Source organism: Zootoca vivipara, chromosome 5, assembly GCF_963506605.1.
Source record: "Zootoca vivipara chromosome 5, rZooViv1.1, whole genome shotgun sequence".
Classification (NCBI taxonomy): domain Eukaryota; kingdom Metazoa; phylum Chordata; class Lepidosauria; order Squamata; family Lacertidae; genus Zootoca; species Zootoca vivipara.
This window is the reverse complement of record NC_083280.1, coordinates 89,430,328-89,455,662: the sequence shown is the minus strand read 5'-3', so window position 1 is coordinate 89,455,662 and position 25,335 is coordinate 89,430,328. Positions and strand designations below refer to the sequence as shown.

General features: G+C 48.1%; 1 protein-coding gene across 6 annotated transcripts in view; it reads left to right on the top strand.

Moving 5' to 3' along the window:
• Positions 1–228: 228 nt before the first annotated feature.
• Positions 229–25,335, top strand: part of FGFR3 (fibroblast growth factor receptor 3) — a 69,569-nt gene continuing 44,462 nt past the window's right edge. For 2 of the 6 annotated variants that reach the window (XM_035138374.2, XM_035138372.2), the window contains exons 1-2: positions 555–677; positions 1,010–1,277. In XM_035138374.2, the coding sequence (XP_034994265.1) occupies positions 1,085–1,277 (193 nt within the window). In that variant the 5' untranslated portion in view covers positions 555–677; positions 1,010–1,084. Of the gene's footprint in view, positions 411–554; positions 678–795; positions 870–1,009; positions 1,278–25,335 lie in introns of those variants that run through there. The other 4 variants (XM_035138370.2, XM_035138369.2, XM_060275130.1 and 1 more) reach the window with 3 other exon arrangements.

The window sequence follows — 25,335 nt, the reverse complement described above, 5'->3', positions numbered from 1 at the left end:
CATGGGCAGTAACGTCCGGGTCCCTATCTTCTAGGAGGAACCTCATTTGACTTTCTCTCAGAGCCAGGGTCGCAGGTCCAATATCTTGCTCAACATCTGTTTGCGGAGTCTGCTGTGCAAACTGCAAAGGGCAGTCCAAAAGAATATGGTCCAGTGAATCTGTTACTCTCCGATTGCAGGCACACAAGAGGAATTTGCTAATACAGTATCTACCTGTGGTCACTGCGGAAGGGAAAGCGTTTAGCCTCGGTAGGAAAGCTCAAGGGGCAGCTGCTCTGGTTCGCCGCCCAGCAGCGCCAAAAATCCGCACACGGAGACGGGCACCCCCACCCACGGGGCCACGGCCACCAAAGAGGGGAAAGCCCGAGGGGTGGCCTCCCGCCGGCTGCCTTTCCCACCCTGCTCTTCAGGTAGGCTGCCGCGGGCTCCTCCTCGCCGTCCAGCCGAAGGGCCGCCCCTCGGGTCTCTTCGTGCGCCCTGGGCGCAAAGACGCGCCGCCCCCTCTCCGCCGCTGGGGGCCGCCGGCCAGCCCAGCCCAGCCCACTCAGTGAGGCGGGGCAGGCAGGCAGGCGGACTGGCTGTCTGGCAAGGCTGGCGAGCGAGCGAGGGAGCGAGCGGAGCGGAGCAGAGCCGCCCGCGCCTCTGCCCAGAAGGGCTCCAGCGGCGCCAAGCAGCAGGTAAGCGCAGCGGGCAGGGCGGCCGGCTCCTCCGCGCCATCCCCGGCGGGTACCGCCAGCTTAATCGGAGGGCGGCGCCCCTCGCGGGACCCTAGAAGCGGCTTCGGGTTGCGGGAAGTGAAGCCCGGAGGGGAGGCGGAGCGGCGGCTCCGGGCTGCTGTCGGGGCAAACCCAGTCAGGAAGGGGGGAAAGGTGCGCAAAAATGGTTCTTCCGTGGTGGCGGGCGGTGCTGGGGCAAGGCTGGCTTTCCCAGGCGTCCCCGAGGGGAAGGGGAGCTGCCCTCTCCGCTGAGGAGCCTCCGCGAGTGTCCCTCTCCTCCCGACTCCTTGCAGGGCACGGGGCCGCCACTTCGGGGACCCAGAGCAGGAGACGCCCAGCCAGCCCACGGAGCAGCATGCATCTGGAGGATGGCTGAGGCGGGCCGAGGAAGCGCTGCCACCACCACTACCCACGGCTGGCTGCCCCGAAGTGAAAGGAGAGGAATGATTGCTGCGTGGGGAGCCTGGACTTGCTTTTTCCTGGTGGCCACTGTGCACAGCCTCCCGGCAGCCAGGATTCCTATTCCAGACCCCGAAGAAACGCCGACAAGAGCACCATTAGGTAAGGAAGCAGGAGGGCTTCTTCCCCCAGTTATGCTTTATTGCATTTTTAAGCATTTCGCAGATGCATTCCAAAACATCGTAATTTTTTTCTTTTCTTTTATCAACTTCCCATCCCATTTTCCGTGGTGTTTCTTATTTCTGCACCCCTTTCTCCTCTCTCTTATACCATAACCATAATTACAATGATCTCTCTGTTGCTCATAGTTCAAATCCTGCTCAGGAATCCATCATGCGATAATATTTATTTAAATAGTTCCCCAAAAAAGGCTTCCATTCTTCCTCAAAACAATCATCATTAGGTCCTCAGAGTCCATCATTTTACTTATCCATTCCTCTTCAGTGGGAATTTCTCCTTCCTCCCATTTTTGCGCATAAGGAATCCTAGCAGCTTGATCGTCTTTTTTGGGAACCACAGGAGGGCTTCTTCTGCAAGGCATGAATATAGTTGACAAGGTTGGTTCTTTTTGGTTGGTTTTTTTGTATTCCATGGTATATAGGCTACAAAGGTTATAAGCACGTAAGATGGGAACAAGCTATGGATGTCTACCTGTCTGAAACAGTCCCAATGTTTGATCCCATAACAACTTGGCAACCTTTCTGTTGCAAATCCCCCCTGTGCGCAGTTTTACAGTGCCATAGGAGTTTGTAGTTTTTGTTGCAAAAGAGAAAAAAGAGCTACGCCTCTTAAGTTTGCTCTCTTGACAAGTACACAAGGAGAGAATTGTTTCTGTTGCCTTCTGTTGTCTGCTCTGCACATTTGCCACACTTTTCCTGGGTGCTTGCAAACTGCTCCTGGATCCACAAGAAGCATTTCAACACCAAACTGCTATGGGTCAAGGGCAAAGTTTCCAACAAATAGAAGCACCTCAAATGGTCATTGTAGCATTAACCAAATGACAAATACCAGGGTGTATGCCTGTGGATGCACAGAAAAGCGTAACTTGATTTCCATGCTGAAAACAGTGGGTGTTCAGCCCACACAAAATATCTTTGTACTTTTGAAATTTGAAAATCTGGACTCGAAAGAAACAAGTCCTTCTTTCAAATCCTTTTTTCCACTCTCACGTGCAATGAAATATTCTGTGCTTTTTGGTGTTATATCTCCCAGCCAGATGCTGCATTTAAGGCAGTGGAGAAACAGGGTTGTTTTTTGGGGGGGGGTCCTTTGGGAAACTAGAAATTGAAATAAGAGAGACATGAACATTTGTGCTGAACATTTTAAATAGCCAAATGACTCAATTTTAAATATCTAACTGACTCAGTTTATTTGAAGCGCCAAACTCATTGTACAATATTGCTTAAACCAAACATTTGGAGAGAAAGTCAATTGTTTCCCCCTTTGTTGGCAGACAATATCAGTCAGGGTATACATCTGTATACACCATGCACAAAAAGTTCTATCTGTGTCAGGTTTCCATTGTTTGGGAAAGAGATGAACCATGTTTGGCAAACAAATAAGGGTGGAATAAATGTGCTTCATGGCAGCTATTCACACTGGGACATTATTTCCCTTCTGTTTTCCTGGTGCAGCTATAGATCACCCAGGGCAGTGCTATTTTTCCAGGAAGAGTGGTGCGGGAACTCACCATGAACACCTCCCTCTTTCTCTTAGAATGCCAGTGGTGCCCACCTGAGAGGTGTCAAAATTGAGTTCCGGCTGGGGGGGGGGGAGCCCTGACCCAGAGTCATGGTTTTATTTTCAAAAAAAGTTTGAATAAAATGCTGGATTCTCCATGTAGATTGCCTGGCTCATTTCCCCACAACTAAATTGGTTGACTAATGGAGCAGCGTCTCTTCAATTCGATCCAAGTGGATAAGTTTTGTGTATGGAACAAGCTGCATGCAAAAAACTCGCTAGGTATGCAGTCGGTTTGGTGATATACACTGTATACAGGTCTGCAGTGTTTCCTCCTTCTTTCCTAGTGGACTGTCCCTTGTTTTGAGCTTTTAAACCAATTCCTTTGGAGTGTGTAACCACATTTTGTAAGGTTCAGAATAGGGCCTCTGAACAAACAAGTTTAAGATTGAGCTCCTTCACTGTACAGTATTGTACTGGGCTGCTATTGGGACTGCTGATAATGTAGCCACACTACCTTTCTGAAGGAATATGTACTTGAATGGTGTACTGTACATATTTTTAGAATGTTCAGATGGAAGGGCCCAGCAGAGATGTCTTAAATTAAATCCCTAGATTGGGTCTACAAAATTGCTTTCTGGCCATAGTATTTTCACTTCTTTCCATTTTCAAAGAGGTAGAAGTGCCCAGCTGTATAGACTCAGATGGCAGTCTTAGTCTTTGGGCAGTCTTAAGAGCCTTTTCATACATTACATTGTGTGTGTGTGTGTGTGTGTGTGTGTGTGTGTGTGTGTGTGTGATTTTCATTCTAAATGCATACACTTAAAAATACAAATGCAACGAACATGTATTGTACAAATATAGCAGGATTGGCTTGGGCTTGTTGTCAGATAGACGCTAACAAGAATGGCCCTACCTGAGTGTGACTGTATTTTATTTCCAAGAACTGTATCTCAGACTAGGGATCTAAGACTGCAGTTCGCTGAGCACAGAAGTTGGTATAATCCCAGTGGAATAACGGCAACAAGTGGTTTCAGATTGCTAAATAAAATGCACATTGATCCCAATGGTTCCCAATGCTTAGCAGCACAAGCAAAGTTGGGCTAAGCTTTGTGGTGTGTCTGTTTGGGCAAGGAAGGATGGTTAGCATTATATATCTATATTCTTTCTTCTTTGGCGATCACTCATAGCCGAGTAAGATTGTCTTCCATAAACATGGTTTTAACAATGGGTCCGTAAGTACTGTGGAGGCCAATTCTGGATCCACACATCCTTCCACAGTGGGGACATAGGTTTCCTGGCGGGAGTTGATCACGGTGTAGATTTGGCAAGCGTGTCTTCCTCTTAGCACGTTTCTCCCTTGCGTCCTGAGATTGAGTGTCTTCAAAGCCCATGCCCCCTTTGGTAAAGGCTGTTCTCCAACTGGAGCGCTCGCAGGCCAGGGTTTCCCAGTTGTCAGTGTTTATACTACATTTTTTTAAGATTTGCCTTGAGACAGTCTTTAAACCTCTTTTGTTGACCACCAGCATTATGCTTTCCATTTTTAAGTTCGGAATAGAGTAGTTGCTTTGGAAGACGATCATCAGGCATCCGCACAACATGACCAGACGAGAGAGAGAGAGAGAGAGAGAGAGAGAGAGAGAGAGAGAGAGAGAGAGAGAGAGAGAGAGAGAGAGATGTTTGATTGATCATTCCCTGTTTTTGAACGAACTAACAATATAAAATGGTCCTTAAGAAAAGGTTCTGTTGAATCACTTGTATATAGAAGACAGAAATTCAGAGCCAAGCAAAACACAAATGTTTACTTTTGAATCTGTAAATTGCACAGTCACAAGCAAACACTTTCTCCTGGTCAAATGGGCCGCGGGGGTATTGATTCATTACTGAGGCTTGTTGTTCAGCTGCTTTTGCATTTAACACAGGCTCAAGACCTTATTTTCCATAAAAGGGGCTTGGAAGCATTTTCCCCCAGTGATCTAATTCTCCACACGGGGCTGTGAAAGTTGTAACAGCTACTGCCTTGTGCTTCTGCTCAGCTACATAAAACACACATTGAAAGGAGGCATTCTGGAGGTATGTCTGTGTATGTTTGCTAATATGAATACTAGCTATTAGTGGAGGTGGTGCAAATTCTGACATCTCTACAGGGAGGTGTTCTGCTGTTAGCAGGAAGAAGGCAGATGGTGGGGGCTGCTGCTGAATAGAATCCAAACTGAAAATACTGGGGGGCCTCATCTGGGCTGCATTTCTCTCCTCTCCTTTTTCTCAGGACTGCTGCAAGAACAATGTCATTTTTTTTATGAATGAAAGTGGAGAGGCAAGGCAGAATTGACTGTGTATGTCATTCACTTGCAATGGCAGAGATGATTAGGGAGGTCAGTGAACTCGTTTGCAGCCTTGAACATGTGGTCACTCTATTCAGCCGCCACAGAATAGGCGTTGGAATAAAAAAAGCTCCTGCAATTTGCATTCTTATTCAGATAAAGATATTACTTGGTACGATCGGTGAATGTCAAGTAGTGCTTACTGGGTTGTTAGACAGCAGACAGATAAAAATAGCAGCGGCACATTTTAAGAAGTCCGTGAGGTGCTCTGTCCCAATTGTACTGTGATTTCCACACCACCTATTTTAATTCTCTTGCACAGAAAAAAATCCCATTGCCCTGTATTGAACAAAACTCCCCCACCTCTTATCTTACCCATTAAGTGTTCTGGATCTGATGATATTCTTGAGACAGAATGTTTATTAGCTCGCAGATAAAAGTATCTGTAATATTCAAAGAGCAACAAATACTTATTATTTTATTGTTGTTAAACATTTATACCACCCTTCATCTGAGCATCAGAGGGTGGTTTACAGTACAAAATACATAACATAGTAACAAACAAAACAACAATCCCATACTTTTTGGGAGAAAACTATTTGAACCAAACAATTATATTATTGAAATAGCTATACAGTGGTACCGCTACTTACGAATAACTCTACTTACGAATGTTTCTACTTATGAATGGAGCTCCGTCCGCCATCTTGGATGCGGTTTAGATAGGATTTTTTCTACTTACGAATGTTTAGATAGGGTTGCTTCGACTTACGAAATTTTTCTCCCAATGCAATCTTATGGGATTCGACTTGCAATTTTTTTCGACTTACGGATGTGCGTTCAGAACGCATTAAATTCGTAAGTAGAGGTACCACTGTACACTGGGTTCTCTGAGCAGCTTATAGTAGTTTGAAAAAGCAACCCATTGATAATGACAACTTCTTTATTTAACAAACCAGAAGAGCACCCCATAAAACAAAACAAAACAAAACACCAGTGCCATACCAGAATTAAAAGTGCAAACTTAAAAGCAAAATAACCTCTCTGTTAGGGATAAACTGGTGCAGATTTTGACATTAAAACAAGTGGGGGGAAGCAGAGTGCAGGTAGCTTGTATTAGGTCTTGAATTTTGAAATATGTGAAGAAGTATAATTTGTGGGTAGGAAGACCTAGGAACCCCCTGGGCCACCTTTGAGCACATCAGAATTCTTGCTCAGTGCAGAAACATTGCTAATTTTCCTTATAGGAATGGCTGAATTGGTCAAGGAGCAATTGATGCTTCTTTGTTAACACGCTGGGACGGTACAGTATTCCCACATAGTCACTCAGCTAGTTTGGACAATGGAAACTAAAGCTTGTGGCTACACCAGGAAGAAGAGTCTCCAAAGCCCGAGGTTAGCTGAAGCTTGTTCCCATTACGGCAAACCATGGTTTATTGTGACGCCTGAACTGGCCCACTGATTCTTCCCAGAAAGAAAGAAAGAAAGAAAGAAAGACTCCTCTACCTTTTCTGCTGGGAAAGAAAAGTTCAGCAGCTAAAGCAACTAAGTTGTTTCTTTCTTGGGAGAATTGCCTTTTTTTTTCTTTCACTCTGTTCCTGTAGGAAATATACTTTGATTAAGTTGTACAGCTGGAAACAGAAGCCTATCAGGCTGCCAAATGCAGATGCAGTCATCCAAAAAGGGCTGCTGGGTATCTTTTATTCCTTTCAATGGATATTGTGCAAGTGGGCTGGGCAGGCCCACATGTGATGTGTGGCAGTCATGCAGCAGAGCTTGAGCAGGGACCATAGCTGCCAAGTTTTCCCTTTTCTCACGAGGAAGCCTATTCAGCATAAGGGAATTTCCCTTAAAAAAAAGGGAGAAGTTGGCAGCTATGGCAGGGACTGATTCCCGAGCGCCTGTTTGGTCTTACTGTATTTAGTGGCCAAGTTTACATTGTCTGCTGCTGTTTTTATGTGGGTTTTCTGTGTAAAGAAAGAGGTTAAGACATGGATTTCTGTAGTTGGAGTTCGGTTTTCGCAGGTGCTCATAAGAAGGGCTTGCTTTAAGTTGCTATAAATCACTTTCTTCTTCCAAGCAAAATCACATCGTTGACATCGTAATTGGAACCTGACACTTTCGTAACAAGCTGCTGTGGGGTGTGAACAAGATTTGTAATCTTGCTGCGCTTGATTATTGTTATTATTTTTGGAGCGGTTTTTGTTTTCTTAAAAAACAACAACAATTAAAACTCAAAAACAACAGAGTGGCTGGGGGAACCCGGCCAGATGGGCGGGGTATAAATTATTATTATTATTATTATTATTATTATTATTATTATTATTATATCTAATTATATTTTTATTTGCTGAGAGTCTATATCAGGCTTCCTCAAACTCGGCCCTCCATATGTTTTTGGCCTACAATTCCTATGATCCCTAGCTAGCAGGACCAGTGGTCAGGGATGATGGGAGTTGTAGTCTCAAAACATCTGGAGGGCCGAGTTTGAGGAAGCCTGGTCTATATTGTCTTCTGCTTGTAGCAGCATAGTTTCTTGACACTGATTGGCTGAGCTGCCGTGATGGCATGGAACATTCCTGCTTGAGGAACAAGGTTTTAGCAACAAAGGTTTCACAGCCTGGCTTCTGTGAGAAAAGGTAGGTCTTAGCCTTTGGGGGATTGGCATCCCCTATATGGTGTGGTATATAGGCATACAGGTGGCGCTGTGGTCTAAACCACTGAGCCTCTAGGGCTTGCCGATCGGAAGGTCAGTGGTTCAAATCCCCACGATGGGGTGAGCTCCTGTTGCTCTGTCCCTGCTCCTGCCAACCTAGCAGTTCGAAAGCACGTCAAAGTGCAAGTAGATAAATAGGTACCACTCTGACGGGAAGCTAAACGCCGTTTCCGTGCACTGCTCTGGTTTTGCCAGAAGCAGCTTAGTCATGCTAGCTGCATGATCCGGAAAAACTGTCTGCGGAGAAACGTCAGCTCCCTCGGACAGTAAATCAAGATGAGCGCCGCAACCCCAGAGTCGTCCGCGACTGGACTTAACAGTCAATGGCATACAAGGCAAAAGCCTTGCTGAAGCTAAGCAGGTCTTGGCCTGGGAAACACATGCCTTGGGAAATGTAGCTTAAAGAAACAGGTCCCTTCCGACTCTACAATTCTATGATTCTATGTACAGGTAGGTAGCTGCGTTGGTCCGCCATAGTCAAAACAAAATAAAACTTCTTCTGAAGAAGTGTGCATGCACACGAAAGCTCAAACCAATGACAAACGTAGTTGGTGTCTAAGGTGCTACTGGAAGGAATTTTTTTTATTATGATTCTATGGTTCTATTAATTGATACAGGCATGTAGACAGAAGATCTGGCCAGAGCAGGTGAGGGACTGGAAAGGTGGGGAGAAAGAGGATGCAGCAGGTAGCAGAGAGCCTGGAGGTTAGGTGGAAACGGTCACAGCAAGTAGCAGAGTGAGATCAAGGTGTGTAAGCCAAGTGCAGAGGGAAGCATCAGAAGCTTGAGGGAAAGACTTGGGGACTGAGGGCCAGGGCACATAAAGACTGCATAGGGCTGCCAGGTCTAGACCCTGAGAGGACTCCGCAGAGGCTTGCACAGAAGGCTGACTCTGGCACTATTATCTCATCAGCCCATCTGTGGTTAAGAGGTAGTGAGGTTATGCTAGGTGCTGGATTGCACACACTCATTTGAACAAACCAGCTCTTTGATTGTAAGCTTCCTGTATTATCGGACTGAAATTTCTCTCTCGTAGCCGAGTAAGATTGTCTTCCATAAACACGGTTTTAACAATGAGTCTGTAAGTGACTGTGGAGGCCAATTCTGGATCCACACGTCCTTCCACAGTGGGGACATAGGTTTCCGGGCAGGAGTTGATCACGGTGTGGATTTGCCAAGCGTGCCTTCCTCTTAGCACATTTCTCCCTTGCGCCCTGAGTTCGAGTGTCTTCAAAGTCCATGACACCTTTGGTAAAGGCTGTTCTCCAACTGGAGCGCTCGCAGGCCAGGGTTTCCCAGTTGTCAGTGTTTATAGTACATTTTTAAAGATTTGCCTTGAGACAGTCTTTAAAGCTCTTTTGTTGACCACCAGCATTACGCTTTCCATTTTTTAGTTCGGAATAGAGTAGTTGCTTTGGAAGACGATAATCAGGCATCTGCACAACATGACCAGTCCAACGAAGTTGATGTTGAAGAATCATTGCTTTAACACTGGTTATCTTTGTTTCTTCCAGTACACTGATATTAGATAAGAGGATGGGCAGAATCTTAATTACTACTTTAATTTTTAGCTTCTTCTGTGTGAATGTATTGGCCTCATCCTTATTGTGGTGGACTCCTCTGCCCCCCGGCTGCCTCCGCCATCACAACAAGGGGAAACTTATAAGATACGTTGCAGTGAAGGCATTATGACTACAAGTGATTCTAACTTTTAGAATTGATGCCTGAGTTTGCTTATTTTCCTCTTTCTTCCTTATCCCCTTTTTTCCTTTCTGTGTTGTGTCTTTTAGATTCTAACTCACCCACAGGCAGATACCACCTTGTTTTTATTGATCTTGGGAAAACTACTCTTGAAACCTTTTCCGTGAAAAAACAATGACCATGCCTTAAATAAATACAAATATATAAATTTAGTCTTGGAGCGTTGGAGGTGCTACATTTTTCAGCCTGCCTGTGTTGGCAAAGCCATCCTAAACAGGAGGTGTTATCTGAATGTTGTTGTGAGGGACAGGGGATATCGCGAAGTCCCTCCCCTCCTGAGTTCAAGCCCGTCCCCGAGCAAAGGGGAAAGCAGGGAGAGTTCCGATTCCAGTGGGGAAGCAGGAAGTCGTGTCCGAGGCTCAGGCAAGGTAGAGGAGCCAGGGTCCCAGGTGGGACAGGAAGGGGCAAGTAAGGGGGGAAGACCCATCCCCCCAACTCCAGAATTACGCAGGAAGAGGAGGGGCAAGAGGATGGGTCTGCCAAAGCTTTTGTGTTGGAGAAAGACGCGCCAAAAGCCATTAGGAGGTTCTGAAACCGACTGACAACATCGCTCCGTGTAAATAGCAATGACTTGAGCACTGTAAATACGCAGCACCAATAAAAGAATAAAATGCAGAGCTGCGTAGCGTCGTTACTCTGAAGTAGTCCACTCCGGCCACTGTGACAGCAACCTCCTAATCATTTTTGGGCTACTTTGGAGTTGCCGGGATGAGCGTGTCAGAGGCGGAGAAGTGGCGGCAGATCGCTGAGCAAGCCCAGCTAGAACTGCAACAGCTGTCGCTGCAGGCGCAGGGAGAATTGAAGGCAGCTAAAGAGGAGACTAAGAAGGTCCAGGACGACCGGCTACAACTTGCGGAACAGGTGAGAGAGCTCCAGGAAAAAGAGCAGCATTTAAGGGCGGTGGCGGTAGACCTCCAAAACAAGCTGGATGCAGAGAAAAACAAGGCGGGAGGGGCACCCCAAGTCCAAGTGCTGCCAGGAAGGAGAGCCGGGACCCTAGTAAGCAAGTTCAATGGAGACCCGAAGGAGTTTCAGGGCTTTGAGACTGAGATTGTGTATGCTCTTGAGCTGCACCACGATGAGTTCCCTGATGATGAGCACAGAGTAGCGTTTATTGTGGAGCACCTTACAGGGGCGGCCAGGGAGTGGCTAAGACCGTTAATTGCAACAAGGAATCCTTGCATGAAGAATGTCAAACTATTTCTAGAAGGTTTGAAAACGATGTATTCGTCCGATAGTCATATGGACCAGACTAAGGAGGAACTTCATAATTTACGCCAAGGAAATATGACAGTTCGCGCGTATTGGGCGAAATTCACCATGCTGGTGCACAGATTGGGGTGGGATCTGGAGTCTGCCCCAATGCAAGCGGCGTTTTACTTGGGGTTGCATGAGGAGGTGAAGGATGAGCTCTCGAGAGGTCCAAAGCCCAGTAATATGGATCAACTGAGCAAAGCGGCTCTGGCGGTGGGGGTGAGGCAGGAATCCAGATGGAGCGACAAGCAAGCAACGCGCGCAAAGCGGGCTTGGTTCCCACGGTCGCAGGAGAAGCCACTCCCTCAACAACCCTTTCAAGCCACGCCTGGGGCCAGTCAGGACCAGGAACCCATGCAGATTGATAGCGCGCGCGCGCGGGCTTTTCAAACCCCAGCGGCGCCAAGACGCAAGGAGGGAAGGGGTGGGAATTGCTTTCTCTGCAACTCCCCCCAGCATCTCGTCAGAGACTGCCCACATCGCAGGGAGTGGCAAGGAAAGGCGGGAACGGTTGTGCCCTCCCCCACTGACGCAGCACCACAGCAGGGAAACGGGAAAGCCTGGCTGCAGGAGACAAGGGGCGGCAGCCAGGCACAGTCAGCAGACAACAGCCCCAGCCCACCCACCCGCACAGAGAGGAGCAGAGCCAGCCCACCCCTCCCAGAGCAGGAGTGGTTCTAGAAGTGACGCTCACGCTCCCAAATGGCTATCCATTGACGGTCCTCGCCCTAATTGACAGTGGTGCCTCAGCCAACTTCTTCTCGAGAAACTTTGCAGAAGAGCACCAGATCCAGCTTCTGCAGCTGGATTTTCCTCTGCACGTGGCAACCATTGACGGCAGAGAGCTGCTGGGAGGGGCCATCACTCATCAAACCCCCCCCATGAGAATGACGGTTGGAAGGCACTCAGAGACACTGGCATTCAACGTCACCACCATCTCAGACCCCCCAATCGTTTTGGGCATGAGCTGGCTGGCGCGCCACGACCCCTCCATAAGTTGGCATCAGAGATGCATCACTTTTGGATCGGACTTTTGCCTGGAACATTGCATGCAGCACCAACCAGGGGAGGGGCCTCCGATAGCCACGGTGGCCACCATGCACGTCAAAGGGGGTGAGGCGATACCCAAACCATACTGGGACCTGCAGGAGGTCTTCAGTGAAGCGGAGTCCGACCACCTGCCCCCACACAGGCCTTTTGACTGCCAGATCAACCTGGTGCCTGGGGCAACTATACCCCCAGCCAAGCTGTACGCCATGTCAGACCAGGAACTGGAGGATCTGCGCGCTTTTATCGACAAGAACCTCAAGCGGGGGTTCATCAGAGAAAGCAAGGCAGCAGGGGGCAGCCCGGTCTTCTGGGTGGACAAGAAAGACACGCAACAGCGCCGTCTTGTGGTGGATTTTAGACGGCTGAATTCGGTGACAGAGCCAGTGGCTTTCCCCATGCCCAGAGTGGATGATCTCCTGACAGCGGCACGCAGAGGCAAGATTTTCACCAAGCTAGACCTGAGGGGGGCGTACAACTTGATCAGGATCCGGGAAGGCGATGAGTGGAAAACCACGATGTTCACGCCTCTGGGCTCTTTTGAATATCTGGTGATGCCCTTCGGGTTGCAAGGGGGCTCAGCATGCTTCCAGGCCTTCATGCACCACGTCCTGGGGTCCCTACTCTTCAGGAAATGCTTGGTCTTTCTGGATGACATCCTTATTTACTCCAACGACCCAGTGCAGCACGTGAAGGACGTCAGGGAGGTGTTACAGCGCCTGAAGGAGAACCACCTGTATGTGAAGCTGGAGAAGTGCAAGTTTCACACCAAGGAGGTGGACTTCCTGGGCTACAAGCTGTCAGACAAGGGGCTGGCAATGGACAAGGACAAGGTGCAGACCATCCTGGACTGGCACAGCCCCAGGACGCGCAAAGATGCCCAACGCCTACTAGGCTTTGCCAACTTCTACAGGAAGTTCATCAAGAACTTCTCTCGAGTTACGGCTCCCATCACGGACTGCCTGAGAGGCAAGCAGAAGTTCAGGTGGACACCAGAGGCGCAAGCAGCGTTCGAAAGCCTCAAGAGGGTGTTCGCCTCAGACCAGAACCTGTTCCACGTGGTTCAGGACGCGCCCCTACGCATTGAAACAGATGCTTCTGATAAGGCTGTGGGCGCCATTTTGTTGCAACTGGACGCCAACAGAGAGTGGAGACCCTGTGCCTTCTTCTCCAGGAAGTTGACCCAGCCCGAGCGAAACTACACAGTTTTTGATCGGGAACTTCTTGCGATCCACGCGGCGTTCCAGCACTGGAGACACTTCCTGGTGGGCGCCAAGCACCCCATCCAGGTGTGCACAGACCACAAGAACCTGGAGTTCTGGAGAACTGCCAGGGTGCTCAACCAGCGGCAGATACGGTGGGCGGAGTTCTTCTCGAACTTCAACTTCTCCATACACTACATCCCAGGAGAGCAGAATGTCAGGGCGGATGCCCTCTCCCGCAAGCCAGAGTACATGGAGGAGGAGGCGCCACCAGCCCCAAGGCACATTTTCCCCCCGTCGGCATGGTCCTGCGGAGCAGCAGTGGTGAGCGAGGCAGAACTCACAGCACTGACGGCAGCGGATGAATTTGCCAACCGCATCTTCAGAGAACTGAGAGGGGGGAGGGAGCAGGCAAAAGACTTTGCAGAACGCAGAGGGCTGCTTTTCTACAAGGGTGCGCTGTACCTACCCACCACCCAGCTTCGACGTACGGTCCTCAAGCAGATGCACGACAACCCTACAGCGGGGCATTTTGGAAGGGACAAGACCACTCACCTAGTCATGAGACACTTCTGGTGGCCAGGGGTGAGGGAAGATGTTCGAGACTATGTAAGGGGCTGTACCACCTGCCAGCGGGCGAAGGTGGTCAGAGCAGCGCCACCAGGGTTGCTGGAGCCCTTAGCCACACCACACAGGCCGTGGGAAGTGGTGTCCATGGACTTCATCACAGATCTGCCTTCGTCCAGGGGTAAGACTGCAGTGTTGGTGGTGGTGGACCTCATGTCCAAAATGTGTCACTTTATACCGTGTGCCAGGGCAGTCTCGGCAGAAGAGACAGCCAAACTGTTTGTTGATCACATTTTCAGACTGCATGGATTACCTTTAAGGGTTATTTCGGATCGTGGCCGCCAATTTGTTTCCAGGTTCTGGCGGCGGCTCATGAACCTCCTGCAGGTGGAGGTCAGCTTGTCGACGGCTAGACACCCGCAGACCAACGGACAAGCGGAGAGGGTCAACGCCATTCTGCAGCAGTACCTGAGATGCTACGTCAGCCAGCGGCAAACGGACTGGGTGGATCGCTTGCCACTAGCAGAATTTGCCTACAACAATGCAGTGCACGTCTCCACAGGGGTGTCGCCCTTTAAGGCCAATTACGGGCGCGACCTCAGATCTTTCCCAGAGAGGGAGAGGGAGGAGGAGGAGGAGGGCCCACAGGCTGAGGATTGGGCAGAGGAACTGGAGACGGTGCACCAGCAGCTCAGAGAACACTTGGAGAGGGCCAAGGAAGCGTACAAAAAGGGGGCAGATCGCCACAGGCGACAAGGGGAGGTCATCAGGGTGGGGGACAAGGTGTGGTTGTCCTCGGAGGGCCTTCCCACCAGAGGGAGGTGCAAAAAGCTGGCACCCAAATGGCTGGGCCCCTTCACGGTCACGCAACAGGTCAACCCGGTGGCATACAGGCTGGCACTGCCAGAGGACATGAGGGTGCATCCAGTGTTTCATAGATCGCTGCTGTCGCCGTACAGGGAAAGCAGCAGGCTCAGAGACAGCGAACAAACCCCCGAGGGAGGGGGGGAGAGGGAAAGCAGGGAGCAACTCAATGAGGCCACGGCCATCCTGGATTCAAGGTGGGGGGTGGGGGGCCTGGAGTACCTCATGGCATGGGAGGATGCTCCACCGTCCCAGAATGAATGGGTTCCCGCCACTCAGATACAGGAGGAATTCTTGGTGGAAGAATTTCACGCCCTCTTTCCCCACAGACCCAAGCCCTGGCACATGGAAAGGGAGGGGGAGGAGGAGGAGGCACGGGAGAACAGCTCACCATGGCGCTGGGAAGCGGAGTTTGAGGAACCAGAGGATGAGGTATGGGTGTCGCCAAGATCCACCCAGTCAGAGGAAGGAGCAGATTGGCAAAACATTTTTACCCCCACCAGCTCTGACGCCACGGACTTTTTGGGATTCCCGTCCTCCCAGGCGGAAGGGGGGGGCTCGCAGGACTGGGGGGAGGTGTTCACACCAACGGGCTCGGAGAGCACCGAGTTTTTAGGCTTCCAGTCGTCACCGACACATGGGGGGGGCCTGGGGAGGGGTGAAGGAGAGCTTGGGAGGGGGGTGGATGTGAGGGACAGGGGATATCGCGAAGTCCCTCCCCTCCTGAGTTCAAGCCCGTCCCCGAGCAAAGGGGAAAGCAGGGAGAGTTCCGATTCCAGTGGGGAAGCAGGAAGTCGTGTCCGAGGCTCAGGCAAGGTAGAGGAGCCAGGGTCCCAGGTGGGACAGGAAGGGGCAAGTAAGGGGGGAAGACCCATCCCCCCAACTCCAGAATTACGCAGGAAGAGGAGGGGCAAGAGGATGGGTCTGCCAAAGCTTTTGTGTTGGAGAAAGACGCGCCAAAAGCCATTAGGAGGTTCTGAAACCGACTGACAACATCGCTCCGTGTAAATAGCAATGACTTGAGCACTGTAAATACGCAGCACCAATAAAAGAATAAAATGCAGAGCTGCGTAGCGTCGTTACTCTGAAGTAGTCCACTCCGGCCACTGTGACAGTTGTGAACAAGGCAAGAGGTTGTTGGTTGCTATTGTAAGCTACCGACGGCCACTCTCGTTTTAGATGATATTCCAGAGATCTGTTTCCTTCTTCCCTTTGCCACATGCAAAGCGGGGAGCAGAATTGCAAATGCTTCCATGTTCGGCAAAGGCGATCAGGAGAATTCCTGCGTGGCTAGGATTCCTGATTGTTTGGAGGAAGCCTAAGTGCATTTCTGGTTGAATGCATGGCTGCCGGCTGCCCTCTGCACATTCAGTCTCTGTGTGGTAAGGTAAAGGGACCCCTGACCGTTAAGTCCAGTCGTGACCGACTCTGGGGTTGTGGCACTCATCTCGCTTTACTGGCAGAGGGAGCTGGTGTACAGCTTCCGGGTCATGTGGCCAGCATGACTAAGCCTCTTCTGGCGAACCAGAGCAGCGCACGGAAGTGCCGTTTACCTTCCTGCCGGAGTGGTACCTATTTATCTACTTGCACTTTGACGTGCTTTCGAACTGCTAGGTGGGCAGGAGCGGGGACCGAGCGACAGGAGCTCACCCTGTCGCGGGGATTCGGACCGGCGACCTTCTGATCGGCAAGCCCTAGGCTCAGTGGTTTAGACCACAGAGCCACCCGTGTCCCCCTCTGTGTGGTAAGAATGAGTGAATAAAAGGGCCCAGCTCGTTTTGCTTCTGCTCTCTTGCCTTCAGTACACAGAAGGTAGGCCTATGGAAAGGAATTCGACACGATAATTAAATGGACCCTCTGTGCATACCTGCCAAGTTACTGTTAGAGAAATAAGGGACCGGGCCGGAAATAGCAGACCGGAAGTAGCGCTACCGCCATTTTGGAACTGGGCGGAGCATGCTCAGAAGTGACTTTTGATGCTGCTTTGCCCAGTTCCAAAATGGCCGCCGTACCAGAAGTCGCACTGCAGCCATTTTGGAACTGGGCAGAGCAGCATCAAAAGTCGCTTCTGAGCATGCTCCGCCCAATTCCAAAATGGCCGTCGCGCCAGAATAAACCGGGGGGAAACAAAAAAAATCCATTTTTTTTTCAGCTAGGAACAGCTGGAAAACGGGGATTTCCCGGGGAAAACGGGAGACTTAGCAGCTATGCCCTCTGTGTGCCAGTTGTGGAGGGTGGGGCTGGGGGCGACCAAGAATAGAGAGGGCTGCTTTCCTCATGTTCTCCATGGCTGGAAAGAGGATGCTCAATGGGTATCTTCAGCCAGGCTGCTCTCGTTTTATTTGCTTCCTTTAAAACATTTTTATCATTGTAAGCCGCCTAGAGATCTTTCTTATTTGGTGCCATATAAATATTGCTAATAAATACATGTTAGATCCCTTTCCGTAGTTCACAGTGGGTTTCAATGAGATAATATATATGGTCCCGCCCCCCCCCCAAACTGGACTGTGGGCTTTCGGCTCTCTTTTTACCTGCCCACCATGACGTTAGAGAAAATATGTTTCCCCCCCACACACCATCTCCCTTCAAAAAAAAAAGTTCAGAAATGTCTACCACAGGCAAACCTGCCTCCTCAGAGATATGAGCTTTGATTGGTTTGGGAAGTACCAATGTTCAAACGGAAAAGAACGAGTTTTATTTTATGGAAAAACTAACCATATTTGTTATAGACAAGGCTACTTAGTGTTTGCTATTATTGCCGGTACATCTTTGCTATTTTTCAAGTCTAAATGCAGCGGGTTGGAATGTGTAGAACAGGCATAGTTCAACTTGCTGACTTTCATTTTTAAAAACCACTAAGGATCTAGTCCTCATGGCTGAGAGGCTATATCTGAAACAATGGGGCAATAGTATCTGAGGAACCAGAGGGACTCTTAGAACTAAGTTTTCCTGTGGATGGGTTGGGTGATGTTTCGTTTCCTGCAAAGTCTTTGCCCCCCTTTCCCATGAGTAACGGCAGCAGCATAAATTATGCAAATCAAGAGGAATACTCAATTATACAGGCTCAGATTTTTTGGTGGAGAGTTTTGCGTGGTCACGTAACTTTTATCAGTATCAATTTGGACCTTGTTGTGGCCAAGCCTTGAATACAGCATTAGAGGGTAAAGAATACATCTGCTTGTGAGATTTCTCCTTGAGGAAGAGTAGCAGGCCAAGACCTTTGCCATGTTGCGTCACTTTTAACAGCCGTACCGCTATTGTACCCATCTGTGACTGTAAACACCTAGCACTTTTTTAAATATAATGTTGTTTGAGTTGTGCTTTATTTCCCCCCTTTGTGTATGACACACCCTCCTGTTTGTGATGCTATGGAGACTGTCGGTGAGACAAGGGAACCTTTATACAGCGAATTTGATATTCATTACCCTCATAACCTTTGTCTTTAGCTAACAGAAAGGCTTTGCGATATCAAAAGCAAACAAGGAGCCTGAGATACGAGAAGAGCAAAGCCTTAGGTAAACTTGGTAGTTAAATATGAAAAGTAATCCGATTAAATTTACCCTGCCGTTCTTCTTTGGGGGCGGGTGGGGAGGAACACACCATGTCTTGCTGTGTTGTGTAATGTGCCCCCTTCAGAATCAAGAGGCAAAGCCTGTTTCGTTCTGCCTGCTTCTTGTCTTGTCTGCTGGTGCTTGGAAGAACATCATTTGCATTGATATGAAAAATGAGGGCGTGCATATTTTACTAGGATATTTTTATAGGAAATCTGGTGCCATTCATGTTGTTGTTGTTGTTTAGTCGTTTAGTCGTGTCCGACTCTTCGTGACCCCATGGACCATAGCACGCCAGGCACTCCTGTCTTCCACTGTCTTCCGCAGTTTGGTCAAACTCATGTTCGTAGCTTCGAGAACACTGTCCAACCATCTCGTCCTCTGTCGTCCCCTTATCCTTGTGCCCTCAATCTTTCTTTCCCAACATCAGGGACTTTTCCAGGGAGTCTTCTCTTCTCATGAGGTGGCCAAAGTATTGGAGCCTCAACTTCACGATCCAGAGAGCACTCAGGGCTGATTTCCTTCAGAATGGAGAGGTTTGATCTTCTTGCAGTCCATGGGACTCTCAAGAGTCTCCTCCAGCACCATAATTCAAAAGCACCAATTCTTCGGCGATCAGCCTTCTTTATGGTCCAGCTCTCACTTCCATACATCACTACTGGGAAAACCATAGCTTTAACTATACGGACCTTTGTCGGCAAGGTGTTGTCTCTGCTTTTTAAGATGCTGTCTAGGTTTGTCATTGCTTTTCTCCCGAGAAGCAGGCGTCTTTTAATTTCGTGCCATTCATATCCAATTCCAAATGAAGTTGCTAGTGGTCCACTCCTGGGTTTGGGGTGGGGGAGGGAGGGAGGAACGTCTCCACACTATTTAAGCTGGCATCTGAGAAACTGGATCTGCTGGGTAAACGCTCAAGAGCTGGTTGATCTGGAGCTGCAAATTGGCTAGCTGGGGAGGGCTCTCATATTAAGATTGCTCATGAGAAGGTCCACAGGTAGGAATATCTCCAATCTGTCTCTGTGATGTTGTTTGGCGGCCTGCAAAAAAAGTGGGTGCTTGAGAATTCTACCCCTGTTCTTGTCACACTTCTGGCTTCCTCTGCAAAGTTCTTCTCAGTTTCTCTAGTCTTTCCTTGTCCGCCCCCTCAGTTCCACCTGTTTTACGTTCACAGTACAGTCATACCTTGGAAGTTGAACAGAATCCATTCCGGAAGTCCGTTCGGCTTCCAAAACGTTCGGAAACCAATCGTGGCTTCTGATTGGCTGCAGGAAGCTCTTGCAGCCAATCGGAAGCCGTGGAAGCCCCCAAAAATAGTCCACAAACCGGAATGGTCGCTTCCTGGTTTGTGGCGTTTAGGAGCCAAAATGTTCAAGAACTAAGCTGTTAGAAAACAAAGGTACAACCGTACTTTAGAAATCTTTTTTTAAAAAATCACCAATGCTTTGCTGAGGTATATAAACTTCTTGGGAAAGGAGTGGGCAGCCTCTGGCCTGGCCAGCAGGTCCAATTTGGCCTGGCAGGATTCCTGATTTGACCCACAAGCCTGTCTCCCCCAAACTCCACCCTCCTGCATACCAAGTGTGGGGCGAGTAAAGACATGGCTACAGAACAACGATCAGGATCTAGGTTGCTGTTACTCAACCTCCTTAGATAGATCTTATATGTAAGGTCTTACGAGTCGATGTGGAAACCAGTAGCTCAAACTTGTGATTTGAAACTGAGCCATTCCGAGTCAGCCAGTCTGCATCCAGCTGAAGGTTTATAATAGATGAGTTGGAGCAGTGAATATTCCCCTCTTTGCAAACATATCTCTGGAGAGCAGCAGCGGCAGTACATTCCAGGAGGATATGTGGTAATCCTCTAGGTAAAGAAAGATCCCCGTTGTATGAACTCCCACTTCACTGGATCTTCAATAAGATGCTTTCCTATAGAAAGAGAGGACTGGCTCCCCCCCCCCCCGCCTTTAAAAGATGAACTGGTTGTTGTCTCCAGTGGGTGACCAGGTTGGGCATTTAGCTGGGCCCCAAGGTCTTCATGAAGAACACCACCAGCCTTGCTCCACAAAGCACCTGAGAACATCAGAGGCAGTGCGCGATAAGAGTCTAATTTTCATTCCCCATCCCCTCTGGGTGAAGGGAGACCAGAGAACTCACAGAATATGGATACTGGATGAAGTTGTGACTGGGGCTGATGGGAGTTGTGGTCCGAAACATCTAGACAGCATCTGGTTGGAGAAGTTTGCTGGTTGGAGAGGACTGTTATTATGATTATTTTACTATCAGGCTGCCTGTCGCTATGCTTTTTACTATGTTTTTATTATGTTTTTATCGTTTGTGTTTTGGAATGTGCTTCTAATGTACATTGCCCTGAGATCTTTTGAAAAAGGGCAGTATATAAATTGAAACAACAACAACAACAACAACAACAACAACAACAACAACAACAACAACAACAACAACAAGACTTTAGAGCTTCTTACTAGAAAAGGGCAGCTGTATGAATATGCACACTAGCACACTTCCTTAGCGATATCACTGCACAGCTAAACATTCTGCAAAATAGAGAAACAAAACTGGAAAAAAGATAGCCAATTAAAAAAATAATAATCCCGTTTTGACACTAATGAAAAGCTTCCAGTCTTGTTATATTGAAAGCAATTGCATTCTGCCTCCAGCTTCAGTGAATGCCTGAAATAAATGTTCTATAAAGTTGGCTGTTGCAGCACAAGATCAGCGAATGTATAGAAAGTACATAATATGAATTAGTGATCTGAGCCTATACTTCTTTCCTGGAGATTCAGGTAGTGGGTGGTAGCGTGGGACTGTTTTAGCTTGCAGAAAGCACTGGGGGAGAGAATTACAAAGCAGAGAAAACAGGGTTGTTGTTTTCCATAAGAAGGAGAGGTCTGCCCCCTCCTCCTCATCCAGATATTTGGGCTTATTCGTGCAGTCCAGGTGGTCTCAGCTTAACTTCCAGGGCAAGGCGTTCTAAGCTTGGTGGTTAGTTATTTTCTGAAGCAAGGGGAGCAACCGACAAATGTTAGTATAAGTCCCCAGACTGCCTGGAGTTCCGCTTTGCTATTGCATTAGCCATGTTCTCTGAACCGTTTAGACCACTGGAGGAAACCTGGAGGAATGAATACAATGCCCTTGGGTACCCTTCCTAAGATCAACAAGTTCCTAGGAAGCATGCCACGGGCTGGCTCTCCATAAACAGATTTCTGTTCGATCTCCTTTTGAATACCAAGTAGTGTTGAAAATGTGAAGCCTCACAAACATACCATTTGCCTCCTTTTCAAAGCTTTCCTCACTGATGGCTCCTAGTCCTGCTGCGTCCAGAACGCAATTTCCAGTTGGCACCAGAAACCATGGGTTTCATTTGAGGCAGCAACAGCTGGCGGTAGCCAGTACTGTAACCGGTTACCCTTCGGAAAAATCCACAACCCCACGTGTGTTAAACAACTCAGGCAAACTTTGTCCTTTCTTTTTAAAATTTTCATAGTATATTTCCTTATGATTAAATATTATAAAATAGAGACATTTGGGGTCATTTGCTCTTATTTTACTCTTAACTTAAATGACACATGATAGAGTTGCCATACGTCTGGAATTTCCCGGACATATCCAGAATACTGCAGCCGCAAGCAGTGTCCGGGCAGAGATTGGCGAAATGTCTGGGAAAATCATCACCAGTGTTGTTTTTTGCTGATTCCCCTCAGAAATAGCTTTAAAATGTCAAATTTCTTAAAATTTTGCACCAAAAAAGCTCAAAAACTTTGGGCCAAAATAAGAAAAGCTCAACAACTTTGCCCCCCAAAAAACGCTATACAACTTTTCTGTCCAGATGTTCACCTTTGAACCAGATGTTCACCTTTTCTGTCCAGATGTTCACCTTTGAACCAACCCTACATGAACCATATTTTTTTTCTGCTTGTGGACTACTAGAGCAAAGGTGATGGGAAATTGTTGTGATTTGCATGGTTTATTGAGCCTAATTTTTCTTCTGGGGATTCTGCAGTGTGTTGTTGTCCACTGTCTTATTAGCCATTTCTTCACGTTAGGCATTTTGTTCTGGCCGTGTTACACAGGATTAGTATTGAGTACTGCAGCTTGCAGACCGGACAATACAATGGTGATAGTGTTGCTATTCCACTTCGGCAGGTCAAGGCTGAGTCTCTGCGTTGGCAATCTCCATGCTTGAAGGAAAGAAAACAGTACTGCCATAACTTGGAGTTTGAAAATACTGTCTCAATTTGCATAGTAATAAAAGGCTGTGACAATCTAATGAATGTAGTTAGCACTCTGTGCCTCAGCTAACATACAAAGCAGAAGTCTTGGTACGTGCTGTACTTTCAGACAAGAAAACTTCTGCGGGAAACAAGCAGAGCTATTAGGATGGAGGTAAAAGTTGTCGTGAGTCCTCCCCCCCTTCTTCTTCTTCTTTGCCTCAAGCAAAGTTTGTTTTTAAGCAGACTGTCCGACTGCGCGTTTTATTTCTGAGCCTCATATGTCTTGAGAAAACACTGATTTGAATGTTTTCAATATTTCTGGCAAATGATTACTAGCACGGCACTGTTGCCGTTGGCAGATGTGCACTTTTAATCTTGCAAAGTGCAAGGGAGTTGGGAGGGAAACAAAAATTTGGGAAGACCCTGTAGCTCGTTTGCGTACTTGAATCTCAAGAGAATTAGAAGGAAGCTTTGCTGTTCTCCCACAGAGCCTGTAATAGTTAGTGCGCTCCTAGATCGCAGCCTCGTGCATACAGCAAAGTTGCTCATTGGTTCCATTTTGCAGAGAGAGCAGCCAAGGCAGTATCTTAGCATTGTTAGAAAAAGCAGTGTTGCTAAAGTTAAATATGGTATGTGTACCTGTCTTTATGGCATACCTGCCAAGTTGCTGTCAGAGAAATAAGGGACCGGGCCGGAAATAGCAGGCCGGAAGTAGCGATGTCGCCATTTTGGAACTGGGCGGAGCATGCTCAGGTGACTTTTGATGCTGCTTTGCCCAGTTCCAAAATGGCCGTCGCGCCAGAAGTCGCACTGCAGCCATTTTGGAACTGGGCAAAGCAGCATCAAAGTTGCTTCTGAGCATGCTCCGCCCAGTTCCAAAATGGCCGTCGCGCCAGAATAAACCAGGGAAAAACAAAAAATCCGTTTTTTCAGCTAGGAACAGCTGGGAAAACGGGGATTTCCCGGGGAAAACGGGAGACTTGGCAGCTATGCAGTTTATGGAGAACATTGGCAGAAATAGGAACCATAGTGTTGGACTCTTCCATTGAACAATATCTTTTTTAGGTTTTTAGCTTGTTTTGCTGTTAAACCTTAAAACTTGTTCCAGAGATGTTGTTTCACAAATGAACTATATTTCAGCAGCATGGAAAATGGTAAAACTTTATTGAATTATATGATATGTTAAGTATTGTCTGCTAATCCAAAAGGACAGGGTTTTTGAGGATGAGAGGAACTGGTGTGTGAAAAAAAATCATGATTAAAGGTGTGTTGGATTAGGGGTAGCAGGCTATTACCCTGAATTGGTAAGGATTGGTAGCTAACAATACTTGGATTCTGCCCTCTCTTGGCCATGGAGCCGGCCCACCCATGAGGCAGTGTGAGGTGATTGCCTCAGGTGGTAGAATCCACAGAAGCAGCAGATACCGATGCAGATTCAGGGCAGGCCCACCCAAGAGGCAAGATGAGGCAACCAATGAGGATCCACAGAAGGAGCAAATCCTGATGCAGATCTTTATTTCTGACTTCTTCCTGATGTAGATCTTCATTCACCTTTCCTTCCCTGGCAGAGAGGGTGGCACCATTTTGTGGTTCGCCTCAGGGGCCAAGATGTTTTGAGATGGCCCTGCTTGGCCACACACAATGGCTCAGTTACACTCTCTGGGTTATTCTGGTTTTGCAGTGAATTCAGTGAGGAAGGCTGCAGCACTCGCTCATATATATTTTTTCAAAATATAGTCCGGCCCCCCACAAGGTCTGAGGGACAGTGGACTGGCCCCCTGCTGAAAAAGTTTGCTGACCCCTGCCCTAAATTATGGCTTAGTTAATGTTATGAAGAATAGCAGTTGGCGAGAGGCGGCTGTGGTTATCTGACCTCCCGCCACTGGTGTTTATGCAACTTACTGGGTGATGTGACCAGGGCCGGTGCTAGGGTTTTTTGTGCCCTAGGCGAGATCACCTTCTGGCGCCCCCCCCCACTAATAAAAAATAAAAAATATAATAAATAGAAAATAGAAAAATTAAAAAAATTAAAAAGTAGAAAAAATAAAAATAAAAAACAGCTGAGAGGTGTGGCAAGGTGGCCCCAGGCTCACGCTCCCCGCGCGCCTCCAGGCCGCTCTCTGGAGGCATGCGCGTCTCAGGATAGCGGCCTGAAGCCACTCAACAGCTGACAGTCGCAGTGGAGGCGGCCCCAGGCAGCACGGGGGGTGGACAGGCTGGCCAGCACCCCCTCCATTTTGGCGCCCTAGGCAGCTGCCTATTTCGCCTAAATGGACGCGCCGTCCCTGGATGTGACTGGGATTTTTGTACAGTGCAAACCCACCAGCAGGGGGGTCTGGATTTGTGCCATTGGTATATTTGCACTACACTGAGTTCCCCATCACATTGCCCCTCCCCATGTTTGTAAAGTGCAGCAGTGCCAATGAGGGAGGGTCAGGTACAAGACTCTACCTCTCCACACTGCAAGGATGAATCACAGAAAGCTTTGGGCTCATACATTCCCCTTTCCTCATTTGGCATGGCTGCAGGGAGGAGTTCAAAAACATTCTCGTCCATCCATATTTAGACCGGCTGCAGCTTGTCATGTCATCTAGACCTGATTAGTCTTAACTATGGTTTGTGGAAACCAGCCAACTTCAAACCATAATGTATGGAATTGGGTTGGTTTCACTAACCATAGTTAAAATTAGCCACAGTTTAGGGTTCAGATGTCATACTAATCTCTAGTTGATTTAAAACAGGTGGAGCTTCCGATCTCCGCCTTGCAACTATACCAGCGAAGGAAAGGGAGAAAGTGCTCGCTGCAGAAACTAAATGGCTGCTTAGCATTGCATGCAAAACAGGCCTGTAATTCTCTTTCACAGAATGTGCCTTTGATAATCTCTTGAACACAAGTTAGCACGAAGCTCATTGGTCCAGGATTTTAAGATTTTTGACGTTAAAAAAAGAAGTTTAAGTGGATGGGG